General features: G+C 36.4%; 1 protein-coding gene across 2 annotated transcripts in view; it reads left to right on the plus strand.

Annotated features, from left to right (window-relative positions):
- The window catches only part of LOC123528457 (E3 SUMO-protein ligase NSE2-like), a 36,414-nt gene extending 25,772 nt beyond the window's left edge, over positions 1–10,642 (plus strand). The window contains exons 4-6 of one of the 2 annotated variants that reach the window (XM_045308177.2): positions 4,930–5,071; positions 7,184–7,385; positions 10,122–10,642. In XM_045308177.2, the coding sequence (XP_045164112.1) occupies positions 4,930–5,071; positions 7,184–7,385; positions 10,122–10,242 (465 nt within the window). In that variant the 3' untranslated portion in view covers positions 10,243–10,642. Of the gene's footprint in view, positions 1–4,929; positions 5,072–5,135; positions 5,530–7,183; positions 7,386–10,121 lie in introns of those variants that run through there. The other variant, XM_053521951.1, reaches the window with a different exon arrangement.
- The last annotated feature ends 4,409 nt before the right edge of the window (positions 10,643–15,051 follow it).

Below are 15,051 nucleotides of genomic sequence, written 5' to 3' on the forward strand. Positions count from 1 at the left end.
AGGAAAAACTTTAAAAATCTTCTTCTCAAAAACCAGAAGCCCTAGAGCTTAGATATTTGGTGTGAAGCATTGGCTAGTGGACCTCTACCAAATTTGTTCAAATCATGACCCCGGGGTCAAAATTGACCCCACCCCAGGGGGTCACTTCATTTTACATAAGAAAATCTTAAAAAATCTTCTTCTCAAAAACCAGAAGCCCTAGAGCTTAGATATTTGACATGTAGCATTGCCTAGTGGACCTCTACTAAAATTATTAAAATCATGACCCCTGGGTGGGGTCACTTGATTTTACATAGGAAAATCTTCAAAATATTTCTAACAATAAACCAGAAGGCCTAGAGCTTAGATATTTCACATGTTGCATTGCCTAGTGGACCTCTACAAAATTTGTACAAATCATGACCCCCTGGGTCAAAATTGACCCCGCCCCAGGGGTCACTTGATTTTACATAGGAAAATATTAAAAAATCTTCTTCTCAAAAACCAGAAGACCTAGAGCTTAGATATTTTACATGTAGCATTGCCTAGTGGATTTCTACTAAAGTTGTTCAAATTATGACCCGGGGGTCAAAATTGACCCCACCCTAGGGGTCACTTGATTTTACATAGGAAAATCTTCAAAATATTTCTAAAAATAAACCAGAAGGCCTAGAGCTTAGATATTTCACATGTAACATTAGCTAGTGGACCTCTACAAAATTTGTTCATATCATGACCCCCTGGGTCAAAATTGACCCCGCCCCAGGGGTCATTTGATTTTACATAGGAAAATCTTCCAAAATTTTCTAAAAATAAACCAGAAGGCCTAGAGCCTAGATATTTCACTTGTAGCATTGCCTAGTTGACTTCTACAAAAAAATTTCAAATCATGTCCCCCGGGGTCAAATTGACTCCGCCCTAGGGGTCACTTGATTTTACATAGGAAAATTCTAAAAATAAACCAGAAGGCCTAGATCTTAGATATTTGACATGTAGCATTGCCTAGTAGACTTTTACAAAATTTATTCAAATCATGACCCCTGGGGTCAAATTGACCCCGCCCCATGGGGTTACTTGATTGTACATAGAAAAATCTTCAAAATTTTCTAAAAATAAACCAGAAGGCCTAGAGCTTAGATATTTGACATGTAGCATTGCCTAGTGGACCTCTACAAAGAGTTTTCAAATCTTGTTTTTAAAGTTACTTTAAGAAAATTTCAACTATATTTTCTCATAATTCTTTTGATTTTTATTATGATCTTTTGACCTTGAAGACTTGTCCTTAAGTGCAATGATAACAGGTGAGCGATATAGGGCCATCATGGCCCTCTTGTTATGATTATGAGTTATATAGGAAAAAAATACTTCAAAAATTATCAGGTCATATTTCCTAGACTGTTTAATTATAATTACCTGATGACCCAAGTGATAAGGGATCACTTGACTGTGACCTAGACCTACTGACCTACTTTCTTGTTTTTAGCTCACCTGTCACAAAGTCGTCTGTGTCAACATTTAGCTTGTGTATGCGATAGAGGCTGTATTTTTCAACTGATCTTCTTGAAACTTGGTGAGAATGAGTGCCTTGATGAAATCTAGGCCGAGTTCGAAAATGGGTCATCTGGGGTCAAAAACTAGGTCACTAGGTCAAATCAAAGAAAAACCTTGTGTATGCGATAGTGGCTGTATTTTTCAACTGATCTTCATGAATATTGGTCAGAGTGATTATCTTGATAAAATCTAGGCTGAGTTCGAAAAGGGGTCAACTGGGGTCAGAAACTAGGTCACTAGGTCAAATCAAGGAAAAACCTTGTGTATGCGATAGAGACTGTATTTTTCAATTAATCTTCATGAAACTTGGTCAGAATGATTACCTTGAAGAAATCTAGGCCGAGTTCGAAAATGGGTCAACTGGGATCAAAAAGTAGGTCACTAGGTCAAATCAAAGAAAAACCTTATGTATGCGATAGAGGCTGTATTTTTCAATTGATCTTCATGAATATTGGTCAGAATGATTACCTTGATGAAATCTAGGCCGAATTCGAAAAAGGGTCAACTGGGGTCAGAAACTAGGTCACTAGGTCAAATCAAGGAAAAACCTTGTGTATGCGATAGATGCTGTATTTTTCAATTAATCTTCATAAATTTTGGTCAGGATGATTGCCTTGATGAAATCTAGGTCAAGTTCGAATATGGGTCATCTGGGGTCAAAAAGTAGGTCACTAGGTCAAATCAAAGGAAAAGCTTGTATATGCCATAGAGGCTGTATTTTTCAATAGATCTTCCTGAAATTAAGTCAAAATGATAACTTTAATGAATTCTAGGCCGAGTTCGAAAATGGGTCATCTGGGGTCAAAAACTAGGTCACTAGGTCAAATCAAGGAAAAAACTTGTGTATGCGATAGAGGCTGTATTTTTCAATTGATCTTCATGAATATTGGTCAGAATGATTGCTTTGATGAAATCTAGGCCGAGTTCGAAAATGGGTCATCTGGGGTCAAAAACTAGGTCATATCTAAGAAAATACTTGTTTAAACTCAAGAGACCACATTTTTAGTCCAATCTTAATGAAAATTGACCAAAATATTTGTTTTCACGAAATAAGTAGGTTAAACATGTTTACACTGTTATAGTGCGTTTCTCAGGTGAGCAACCTAGGGCCATCTTGGCCCTCTTGTTCATGGGATCTGTATGAAAGTTGGTCTGAATGTTCATCTTGATGATATCTAGGTCAGGTCTGAAAGTTGGTCACGTTGGGGCAAAAACTAGGACATTAGGTCTTAAAATAGAAAAACCTTGTGACCTCTCTAGAGGCCGTATATTTCATGAGATCTTCATGAAAATTGGTCAGAATGTTCACCTTGATGATATCTAGGTCAAGTTCGAAAGTGGGTCACGTGCCATCAAAAACTAAGTCAATAGGTCAAATAATAGAAAATCCTTGTGACCTCTCTAGAGGCCATATTTTTCATGGGATCTGTATGAAAGTTGGTCTGAGTGTTCATCTTGATGATATCTAGACCAAGTTTGAAAGTGGGTCACGTGCCTTCAAAAACTAGGTCAGTAGGTCAAATAATAGAAAAACCTTGTGACCTCTCTAAAGGCCATATTTTTCATGGGATCTGTATGAAAGTTGGTCTGAATGTTCATCTTGATGATATCTAGGTCAAGTTCGAAACAGGGTCATGTGCGGTCAAAAACTAGGTCAGTAGGTCTGAAAATAGAAAAACCTTGTGACCTCTCTAGAGGCCATACTTGTGAATGGATCTCCATAAAAATTGGTAAGAATGTTCATCTTGATGATATCTAGGTCAAGTTTGAAAGTGGGTTATGTGCCATCAAAATGTAGGTCAGTAGGTCAAATAATGAAAAAAGGTGACCTCTCTAGAGGCCATATTTTTCATGGGATCTGTATGAAAGTTGGTCTGAATGTTTATCTTGATGATACATAGGTCAAGTTTGAAACTGGGTCAACTGTGATCAAAAACTAGGTCAGTAGGTCTTGAAATAGAAAAACCTTGTGACCTCTCTAGAGGCCATACCCTTAAATGGATCTTCATGAAAATTGGTCAGAATGTTCACCTTGATGATATCTAGGTCAATTTTGAAACTGGATCACTTGCCTTAAGAAACTAGGTCAGTAGGTCAAATAATAAAAAAACCTTGTGACCTCTCTAGAGGCCATACTTTTTATGGGATCTGTATGAAAGTTGGTCTGAATGTTCATCTTGATGATATCTAGCTCAAGTTTGAAACTGGGTCAACTGTGGTCAAAAACTAGGTCAGTAGGTCTAAAATTAGAAAAATCTTTTGATCTCTCTAGAGGCCATATTTTTCAATGAATCTTCATGAAAATTGATCTGAATGTTCACCTTGATGATATCTAGGTCAGTTTCGAAACCGGGTCACGTGCGGTCAAAAACTAGGCCAGTAGGTATAAAAATAGAAAAACCTTGTGACCTCTTTAGAGGCCATATTTTTCATGAGATCTTCATGAAAATTAGTGAGAATGTTCACCTTGATGATATCTAGGTAAAGTTTAAAACAGGGTCACGTACCTTCGAAAACTAGGTCAATAGGTCAAATAATAGAAAAACCTTGTGACCTTTCTAGAGACCATATTTTTCAATGGATCATGAAAATTGGTCAGAATTTTTATCTTGATAATATCTAGGTCAATTTCAAAACTGGGTCACATGAGCTCAAAATCTAGGTCACTATGTCAAATAATAGATAAAACAACGTCATACTCAAAACTGGGTCATGTGGGAAGAGGTGAGCGATTCAGGACCATCATGGTCCTCTTGTTTAAGATACAGCCTTGAAATTTGGATGACATGGACAGTTTTGCACACCAATCTTAAAACTGACTTTCAGTGACCATGAATGTGACCTACTGACCTACTTTCTAATATTTTAGCATCAGTTTTCCGTTTGAAACATGTGGCTCATATTACTCAAGTGAGCGATTCAGGGTCATCATGACCCTCTTGTTTCTGTAATTTTTACTGCATAGTTTTGCTACATAGAATATAGAGAAAAATTTTGTGTGTCCAACTCCTCAGACACTGTTGAAAGGATATGCTTGAAGGTTTCACAGATGAAGGACCTTCATGTGAAGATGATCATAAATTATGGACTTTTTTCTGTGCTAATTTTTCTAGAATCGTGGCTCTTTCTTAGTGAAGACTGCTATTTAGAGGATGGTGCAGTATGTGGGGCATCCATATCCTATGGACACAATTCTAGCTTTTTGCTTCATTAAACATGTTATGGGTGGGAATTCATCCTGGATATTTCTGGAAAATGACAAATCTTACCTAGTAAAAAAAGCCTAATTTGGTAAAAAAAAACATTAAAATCCGAACCTGCCTTAGGTGCTATGTCTGTTTATATATATATATCACCATTTTTATTTATGTAATGTATGCAGAATATTTTTTTTTTTAGCCTCAGGATAGTGGTGTGAAATTAGAGAGTGTGCTTGACAAGAAACTGGAAGAGCTGAAGTCTGGAACCAGTGACACAATGTTGTTACAGCATGATAAAATACAGGAATTTAATCAAAGAATGTGGGATACTTTACATCCAGGTAACATTACTAAATCCACACTACACAGAATGTGTGATCTTTACATCCAGGCAACATTACTACATCCACGCTCCACAAAATGTGTGATACTTTACATCCAGGTAACATTACTACATCCACGCTCCACAGAATGTGTGATACTTTACATCCAGGCAACATTACTATATCCACACTCCACAGAATGTGTGATACTTTACATCCAGGTAACATTACTACATCCACGCTCCACAGAATGTTGGATACTTTACATCCAGGTAACATTACTACATCCACGCTCAACAGAATGTGTGATACTTTACATCCAGGCAACATTACTATATCCACACTCCACAGAATGTGTGATACTTTACATCCAGGTAACATTACTACATCCACGCTCCACAGAATGTGGGATACTTTACATCCAGGTAACATTACTACATCCACGCTCCACAGAATGTGGGATACTTTACATCCAGGTAACATTACTACATCCACGCTCCACAGAATGTGGGATACTTTACATCCAGACACCATTGCTATATCCACACTCCACAAAATGTGTGATACTTTACATCCAGGCAACATTACTATATACACACGCCACAGAAAGTGTTATACTTCACATCCAGGTAACATCAGTATATACACATTCCACAGAATGATATACTTTACATTTAAGTAACATCAGTATATCCATTCCACACTCCACAGAATGTGGGATACTTCATATCCAGATATCATTAGTATATTCAACCTAAACTCCACAGAATGTAGGATACTTTACATTCAGGTAACATATAAATCAAAAGAATGTGTTATGAATATATTAAAGTAGATGAAGGAAATTTTTGATTCTTGAAAGTATTTTTATCTTATATGTCATGTATTTAAGATACGGTGAAATCATTTAATTTCGTGGTATTGGTCAAAACGGCAATTTCGTGGAGATATTAATTCGTTGATAACAACTTTTGAAAAAGTGAATGGGAATTTTACTTGTTCTTTGGGATTAAATTTCGTGGATTGACTCAACAAAATCCACGGAAATTAGTCCCCAGGAATATTAATGATTTCACAGTACAATGTATTTAGATTTACTTTTTAGCTCGAGGTTACATAACTCTATTTTGCTTTTTTACAAAATTATGCCCCTTTTTTGACTTAGAAATTTTTGGTTAAGGTTTTGTATGTAAGCTGGTATCTCAGAAACCACTTGTGGGAATGGATTGAAACCTCACACACTTATTTACTGTGATAAACTGACTTACATTGCACAGGTTCCATAACTCTATTTTGCTTTTTTACAAAATTATGCCCCTTTTTCGACTTAGAATTTTTTGGTTAAGGTTTTGTATGTAAGCTGGTATCTCAGTACTCACTAATTGGAATGGATTGAAACTTCACACACTTGTTCACTGTCATAATCTGACATGCAGAAAGCAGGTCCCATAACTTTATTTTGCTTTTTTGCAAAATTATGCTCCTTTTTTGACTTAGAAATTTTTGGTTAAGTTTTTGTATGTAAGCTGATATCTCAGTATCCACTAATGGGAAAGGATTGAAACTTCACACACTTGTTCACTGTCATGATATGACATGCAGTGCAAAAGGTCAATAACTCAACTTCGCATTTTGCAAAATTATGCCCCTTTTTCAACTTAGGAGTTTTGGGTTAAATTCTTGTATGTAAGCTGGTATCTCAGTACCCACTAATGGGAATGGATTGAAACTTCACACACTTGTCCACTGTCATGAGCTGATAAGCACTATGCAGGTTTCATAACCCTCTTTTGCTTTTTTACTAAATTATGCCCCTTTTTCGACTTGTATTCATTCAATCAACAAGGCTGTTGAATAGTCGAGCGTTGCTCTCCTCCGACAGCTCTTGTTCTTGATCTTGTCTATAATTCACTTGCGTTTACTTTACATCATGATCAGTCTTGAAAACATCTTCACTTTACAGTCCTCAATTATTGTGAAAATTTATTTTTTAGAAAAAGTAGTTTATAAACAAAGCCCTTTGGCAAGGTAATAAAGTATGCTTGAGAAGGTCCTCTTATTTTTAAAAAGGGCCAACATACCCATAACTGATAAGGTTACATTGTTACAAAGTTCTATTTCTGTTTACAGATGAAGCATATGCGGCAGCAGAGTTTGGTTTCCCGGCACCAGGTAGTGATATGGATGTTGAAATGACTCAGGAAAAGGTGAACACTCGATGTCCATACACAGGCATGGAGATGGTTTACCCTGTAAGGAACAAACATTGTGGACACAATTATGACAAGGATGGTATACAACAGTACATAAAACAGAGGAAGAAAAAGGCTAAGTGAGTGCATTGCAGTTGTTTTTCTCAGCTATGTAATATTCAGACTGTCAGATGATTGCCCATCATGTACATTTGTATGAAAGAGGAACCAATTTTTGGATGAGCTAGAGATTTTCAGCGTTACTTCCCATTTGTTCCCTGTCCTTGTAAGAGTCAAAGGCTTATGATGAGTTTTTAGCTAGACTTTTCGAAGAAAAGGTAGAGCTATTGTACTCGCCCTGGTGTCGGCATCGGTGGCGCCGTTGTGAAAGTTTTTGATAAAGTCAAATATCTCTGTTACTATCAAAGTTGTTGACTTGAAACTTAAATCAGTTATTTACTATCAAAGTCTACACCAGGAGAAACAATCCCCATAACTCTGATTTGAATTTTGACGGAATTATGCCCCTTTTTAACTTAGATTTTTTTTTTTAGCTCGACTATTCGAAGAATAGGGGGGCTATCCTACTCGCCCCGGCATCGGTGTGAGCGTGAGCATTAGCGTGAGCGTCACACAAATGTTAAAGTTTGCGTACCACCCCAAATATTTTCAAAGTCCATTGAGATATTGCTTTCATATTTTGCATACTTGTTTACCATCATGACCCCAGTCTGTAAAAAGGAGGAGGCAACTCTATCAAGCATTTTGACTGAATTATGGCCCCTTTACGACTTAGAATAAATGTTAAAGTTTGCGTACCACCCCAACTATTTTCATAGTCCATTGAGATATTGCTTTCATATTTTGCATACTTGTTTACCATCATGACCCCAGTCTGTTAAAAAGAGGAGGCAACTCTGTCAAGGATTTTGACTGAATTATGGCTCCTTTTCGACTTAGAATAAATGTTAAAGTTTGTGTAGCACCCCAAATATTTTCGAAGTCCATTGAGATATTGCTTTCATATTTTGCGTACTTATTTATCATCATGACCCCAGTCTGTAAAAAGGAGGAGGCAACTCTATCAAGCATTTTGACTGAACTATTGCCCCTTTTCGACTTAGAATATGCTTATTGTAATGTTAAAGTTTTACTCATAGCTTATATTATACTATCAAGCACTGAGAATAGTCGAGCGCGCTGTCCACTGACAGCTCTTGTTAAATTTCTTGATAAAGTCAAATATCTCTGTTACTATTAAAGCTTTTGACTTGAAACTCTAAATAGTTATTTACTATCAAAATCTACACCAGGAGACACAATTCCCATAACTCTGTCCCTTTTTAACTTGGATTTTTAGCTCACCTGTCACAAAGTGACAAGGTGAGCTTTTGTGATCGCGCGGTGTCCGTCGTCCGTGCGTGTCCGTGCGTGCGTCCGTCCGTAAACTTTTGCTAGTGACCACTCTAGAGGTCACATTTTTCATGGGATCTTTATGAAATTTGGTCAGAATGTTCATCTTGATGATATCTAGGTCAAGTTCGAAACTGGGTCACGTGCCTTCAAAAACTAGGTCAGTATGTCTAAAAATAGGAAAAAGCTTGTGACCTCTCTAGAGGCCATATATTTCACAAGATCTTCATGAAAATTGGTCAGAATGTTCATCTTGATGATATCTAGGTCAAGTTCAAAACTTGGTCATGTGCCATCTAAAACTAGGTCAGTAGGTCTAAAAATAGAAAAACCTTGTGACCTCTCTAGAGGCCATATATTTCGAAAGATCTTCATGAAAATTGGTCAGAACGTTCACCTTGATGATATCTAGGTCAGGTTCGAAACTGGGTCACGTGCCTTTAAAAACTAGGTCATTAGGTCTAAAAATAGAAAAACCTTGTCACCTCTCTAGAGGCCATATATTTCATGAGATCTTCATGAAAATTGGTCAGAACGTTCACCTTGATGATATCTAGGGCAAGTTTGAAACTGGGTCACGTGCCGTCAAAAACTAGGTCAGTAGGTCAAATAATAGAAAAACCTTGTGACCTCTCTAAAGGCCATATTTTTCATGGGATCTGTATGAAAATTGGTCAGAACGTTCACCTTGATGATATCTAGGTCAAGTTCGAAACTGGGTCACATGCGGTCAAAAACTAGGTCAGTAGGTCTAAAATTATTAAAATCTTCTGATCTCTCTAGAGGCCATATTTTTCAATGGATCTTCATGAAAATTGATCTGAATGTTCACTTTGATGATATCTAGGTCAGTTTCAAAACTTGGTCACGTGCGATCAAAAACTAGGCCAGTAGATATAAAAATAGAAAAACCTTGTGACCTCTCTAGAGGCCATATTTTTCATGAGATCTTCATGAAAATTAGTGAGAATGTTCACCTTGATGATATCTAGGTCAAGTTTGAAACTGGGTCAACTGCGGTCAAAAACTAGATCAGTAGGTCTAAAATTATAGAAAAACCTTGTGACCTCTCTAAAGGCCATATTTTTCAATGGATCTTCATGAAAATTGATCTGAATGTTCATCTTGATGATATCTAGGTCATTTTCGAAACTGGGTCACGTGCGGTCAAAAACTAGGCCAGTCATACTCAAAACTGGGTCATGTGGGAAGAGGTGAGCGATTCAGGACCATCATGGTCCTCTTGTTTTTACTGGCAAAGCTTTAATTCAGTCAAGCACTGAGAAAAGTCGAGCGCGCTGTCTTACGGACAGCTCTTGTTCTAATTGCACAAGAATGTGGCTGGTTTGAAAAATTATTGTATTTGATTTAGATGTTATTTGAGTAACATTGGGTCTCCATGTCCCTCATTTTACCATTAAATACTGTATTTTGTTATTTGACATTTATGCTATTAATTTCAGATGCCCACTTGGAGGCTGCTCCAATGAGAAACCAATAGAAATGTCCGATTTGGAGGAAAATAAAGAGCTGAAGAGATATATTGAACGAATGAACAGAAATGTCAAAAAGGGAAAGAAATAGACCAATCTTACCTTACAGTGTTACAACTTTCATGAGAATGTATGATGTATTACTCAGGACATTCATGAGGAGCCTACAATGTGTTCAAGATGTGCATAATGTTAAATTATTGGGAAGAATGTTACACTATCAGACTTTAAAATGGAAAAATATCAACATTCCCCATGACTACTTTTAATTTTTTTCATGACCAGTAGTGAAAAGAAAACAGATTTTCATCATATGTGATGAGGGAGACAATTTAGTTTGGTCCAACCTGTTTTGTGAGAATCACGAAACCTGTTTTGTGAGACTCACGGAACGTTTGTTACTACAATGCTAGACCCAAGGTTGGGGTTTTTACTTAAAGATCACTACAGTGCTTAAGATAAATGCAAAATGATTAAAATCTATTAATTAATTTGCTTGTTGGTATGTTTGTCTGTAGACCATTTGGTTTTCTGTCAGTGTCTAGAGATTGCTTGGGCCTGCAATGGTCAAATTTTATTGTGATGATAGCCTGTCATCAGTAGATTATCCCTAATGCTTTGTTGATCTGTATGTCAGCAGTCAAGGTCATAGTGACCATGAGACTAAAATCAGTTTCGATTGCTAACAAACATTTTGGCCTACAGTCATCAAAGTTCATAGAATAAATGCCGATAGTCAGTGGACCATATAAGGGCCTATTGATTTAAGAACAGTATATCAGAACTAAAGATCACTTTCCAGTCAGTAACTAAAGAACACTTTAACTGTTAGTTGCCAAACATACTAGGATGATTGCCTGATGTCAGTAGAATACCCATACTGTTTTGGGGGACAGCAGGTCAAAGGTCAAGAACACAGTGAATTTGAGACTGAAAAACAGTTTTCACTCTATATAACAAAAGAGCTCTTTGGCCTACAGTATTCAGACTTTATAAGATAATTGCATGAGGTCAATAGATGACCCCTATAATTTTATGGGTTGGTAGGTGAAAGGTCAATGTCATAGTTCCCTGGAGACTGAAAATGGATTCTGTCCAGTAACCAAAAAACCCTTTAGCCTACTGCCTTTCAATTTCATAGAATGATTGCCTGTGGTCTGTAGATGACCTTAATATTTTCTGGGTCAGTAGGTCAAATGTCGATGTCAAAGTGACCTGAAGATTGGACTTCGTTTCTGATCATATCTGGAGCACTTTTGGGCTTACATCTGTCAAAGTCCATAAGATTTCCTGTTTGGACATGTTGCCTAACTTCAAAGGATGATTACATGTAATCAGAATATGACCTTTGTCTTTGGGGTAATTAGGTTGAAGGTCAAGTTCACAGTACATAAAACTATATACCCAATTGCCTCAGGCAAGCAATCGTGAGGGCATGTGTGGTTTAAAAGACAGCTCTTGATTTTTGTTGTGTTTTACTTTTTTCTAGCAGGAAGGTATATAAAGGTTTTACTATATGTTTTGCCATTAAGGTAGTGGGTTTGTCATGACATTAAGCAATTCCTGTTTGATTAGACAAGCTTACTATCGCTGAGTGGCTGCTTTTTAATTTCTGACTTTTGCAGCCACCGCAGTTTGACCGTCACAATATAAAACAAACTGTATATGTCGGATTAGTTCGACTACCTGTTTGATGACATAGTCTTCATACGTTTAGTATGGTAAGCTGGTACAGAAGTCCAATGTGCTGATAGGAGCTATATTACTGGCCAAGAATGCCGAATAACATACAAGAAAACATAATCGTACAGGAAATTTCTGATTGTTGTCTGCCTTTAAGACTCATAAGACTCTTTAAGAAGGGTGTTGAGACATCCAGTAAGCTTTTACTCTCTGTATATTATCATCATGTTTTATTGCTAATAGGAAGTTGTTTTACCATTACTGGTATTGTATTACAGGGACTTCCTTCAAGATTATAATCAAAATTTCACAACTCTTCAAATCTGATAGTATCTTAAGGTTTTAAAAAAGAAATATGTTTTCAATTGATATTTTGATTTGTGTTATGCATACAGTAAGAACATGGAAACTATTCTTTAGTAGATTTTGTATGTGTCAAATCCTCACAAATGTGTGTTCCAAGTAAATAAGTGTATTTTAAAATTTTTCTCAGTTTCAAAAACCAGTACATAAATGTGGAAGTGAGTCCCTTTAAAACACAGTTTGATAAAGTTATTTTTATATTAATACATATGTTGATATTAAAATTCTAGAAAGTATCATAAATTGTTCATTTCATATCTTCATCAATCTTAGTCTGTGGCATGTCTTTAAGGTCCCCTCAAATTTGTTCAAATGGGGCAGGCTTGGCTCCTTTAATGGGCCGCTAGAGCTAAAAATAGATGAAATACCCTGATCAATATGGGTCTGTAGCATCATTGTAAGGTATTCATTCAATTTTGATCATATGGAGGCACTTAATTCCTTTCAAGTGCCGCTGGAGTTAAACATAGAAAATCCTACAAAAGAATTCTCATAAACCACTTGACAAATCCTCATTGATATTGGTTTGTAGAATCATTGCCAGGTCCTCTCTCAATTTTTTTTTTAGTTGGAGCACTTTTTCCCTTAGGAGCACTTTGCCCCTTACAGGGATTGCTAGACTTAGAAAAAGAAAACCTTCAAAAATGTTTGTATTTATGAAGTCTAGATCAAAGTTGAAACTAGGTTATCTAAGGTCAGGAACCATGTCACTATGCCAAATCATAGAAAACCATTGTTAAAACTCAAAAGGCCATGTTTTCTACTAATCTTGTCTTCATGAATAGAATATAGGTAATAAACTAGGTCATCTGGTGCAGTCATAGAAAACTAAGTATTCAAGAAGCTATATTTTCTACCAGATCTATATGAAACCAGGTCAGAATGTTTGATTCATATGAAATCTAGGCCACATTTGAAAGTATGTCATCTGGTGTCAAAAATTATAGAAAAATCTTATTACTTTTAAGGCCAGATTTATAAGAGAATGATTTTACTTATAATAGATTAAGTTTGAAGCAGTTTTTAAGTCACAATTTCCACCTGATTTTCATGAAACTATCGGAATGTTTGCCTGTATGAAATTTAGGTCGTGTTCAAAACTGGGTTGAGATCAAAAGTAAGTCACTAAATTAAATCATAGAAAAACCTTATTAACACTCGAAAGGCCATATTTTCTACCTGATCTTCTTTAAATTTTATGAAAATTTTACTCTTAATAAAGTGTAGGTCAGGTTATCTGAGGCACTTTGTCAAATAAACTTTGTAAGTTAACACTCCAAAAGAAAATGTTTCTACCAAATCTTATTCAACTTTGTCAGAACGATTGTCTCTCTGAAAGCTAGGTCAAGTTTAAACAAATAAATCAGGTGATCAATACAGGGCCTTCATGACCCCCTTGTTTTATTTTACTTTCTGTTCAGTTTCTTGGTATTGTTTCTAAATATCACCAGTCCTGTCCCTAATCACCTCACACATACCCTCTCCCCAACTTTTTAGCTCACCTGACCTTTGTTCAGGGTGAGCTTTTAGTATAGGCATCTGTAGTCCATTGTCCTTCCCTCGTGCTGTGTCAACATTTTTACTTAAATATCTCCTCTGAAACTACTGGTCAGAATCACCAAACTTGGTAAGTAGCATCCTAGCATGGACCTCTTTCAAGTTTGTTCAAATGGTTCAGCATGGCTCCTGATTTTTTCTCATGGACCACTTGAAGGATCATCATCAAATTTGGTCTGTTGCATTATTAAAAGGTCCTCTCCCAATTTTGTTCAAATGAGGGCATTTGACCCCTTCTAGTAGGCAGCAGGCCCCTTGTACGGACCATTATAGCTCTAAAAATAAAAATAACTTTAACTGACTTCTTCTCAAGAAGCAGTGGGTGTTGTTTCATCAAACTTGGTCTATAACATAATTATAAGATCCTGTAATATTTGTTCAAATGGAGGCAACTGCTATCTAGAGCTAAAAACAGAAATGCCTTTTGATTTGTAGTGGCATTTTAAGGGCCTCAACCAACTTTGTTCAATATGGGGCGCTTGACCCCTTTAGGGGCCGCTAGAGCTTAAAATAGAAATATCTTTAAACCAATTCTTTTCATGAACTGATTTATCAATCTTTATAAAACTTGGTCTGGACCATCATTATCAGGTCCTCTACAAAATTTGTTCAAATGAGGGTACTTGGCTCCTTTTAGAGACCAATATGGCTGAAAAACTAAAATACTTTAAACAACTTCTCATGAACCACTAGGTGGATCTGCATCAAACTTGGTCCATAGCATCATCATAACGTTTCCTGCCAATTTTGTTTAAATCATGAGTAAGGGGCCATTAGAGCTAAAAACAGAAATACCTTTAAATGACTGCTTCTCACTGAAATAGGTCTAGCTATATGTAGTAAATGCTGTTAAAATTGTCATTTCTACATAGAATATAGGTACGTACCAGGCATACAGACACTAAATAAAAAAATGGCGCAAAAAAAATGGTAGTCGCATAATGACGGGTACAAATGGTCCTCAGATTTTTTTGCTCTGTAGAGCTTTTTTCCTTATTTTCTTTGCCATTTTTTTTTTGCTAAAATCACATGACAGATCTCTGCTTGACATGTAGGTAGCATTTTGATGATGAAATAACAACATGACAGAATTATTCAAGGAAACTTAGATCGTACATCACCACTACAATTTGGGGTCTCATTTTTTAGCTGATTTTGCAGTTTGTGTGTTTGACTGAAAATATTTTTCTTGCATCAAACATGACCCCCACGTTTCTTTTGATTTTTATTCAGCACTGACAATATTCTTCAAGAAAATGTAAGTTACAAACATTTAAAATGGGTCCTGATGTGTGCC

This window comes from Mercenaria mercenaria, chromosome 13, assembly GCF_021730395.1.
Source record: "Mercenaria mercenaria strain notata chromosome 13, MADL_Memer_1, whole genome shotgun sequence".
Taxonomy (NCBI): Eukaryota; Metazoa; Mollusca; class Bivalvia; order Venerida; family Veneridae; genus Mercenaria; species Mercenaria mercenaria.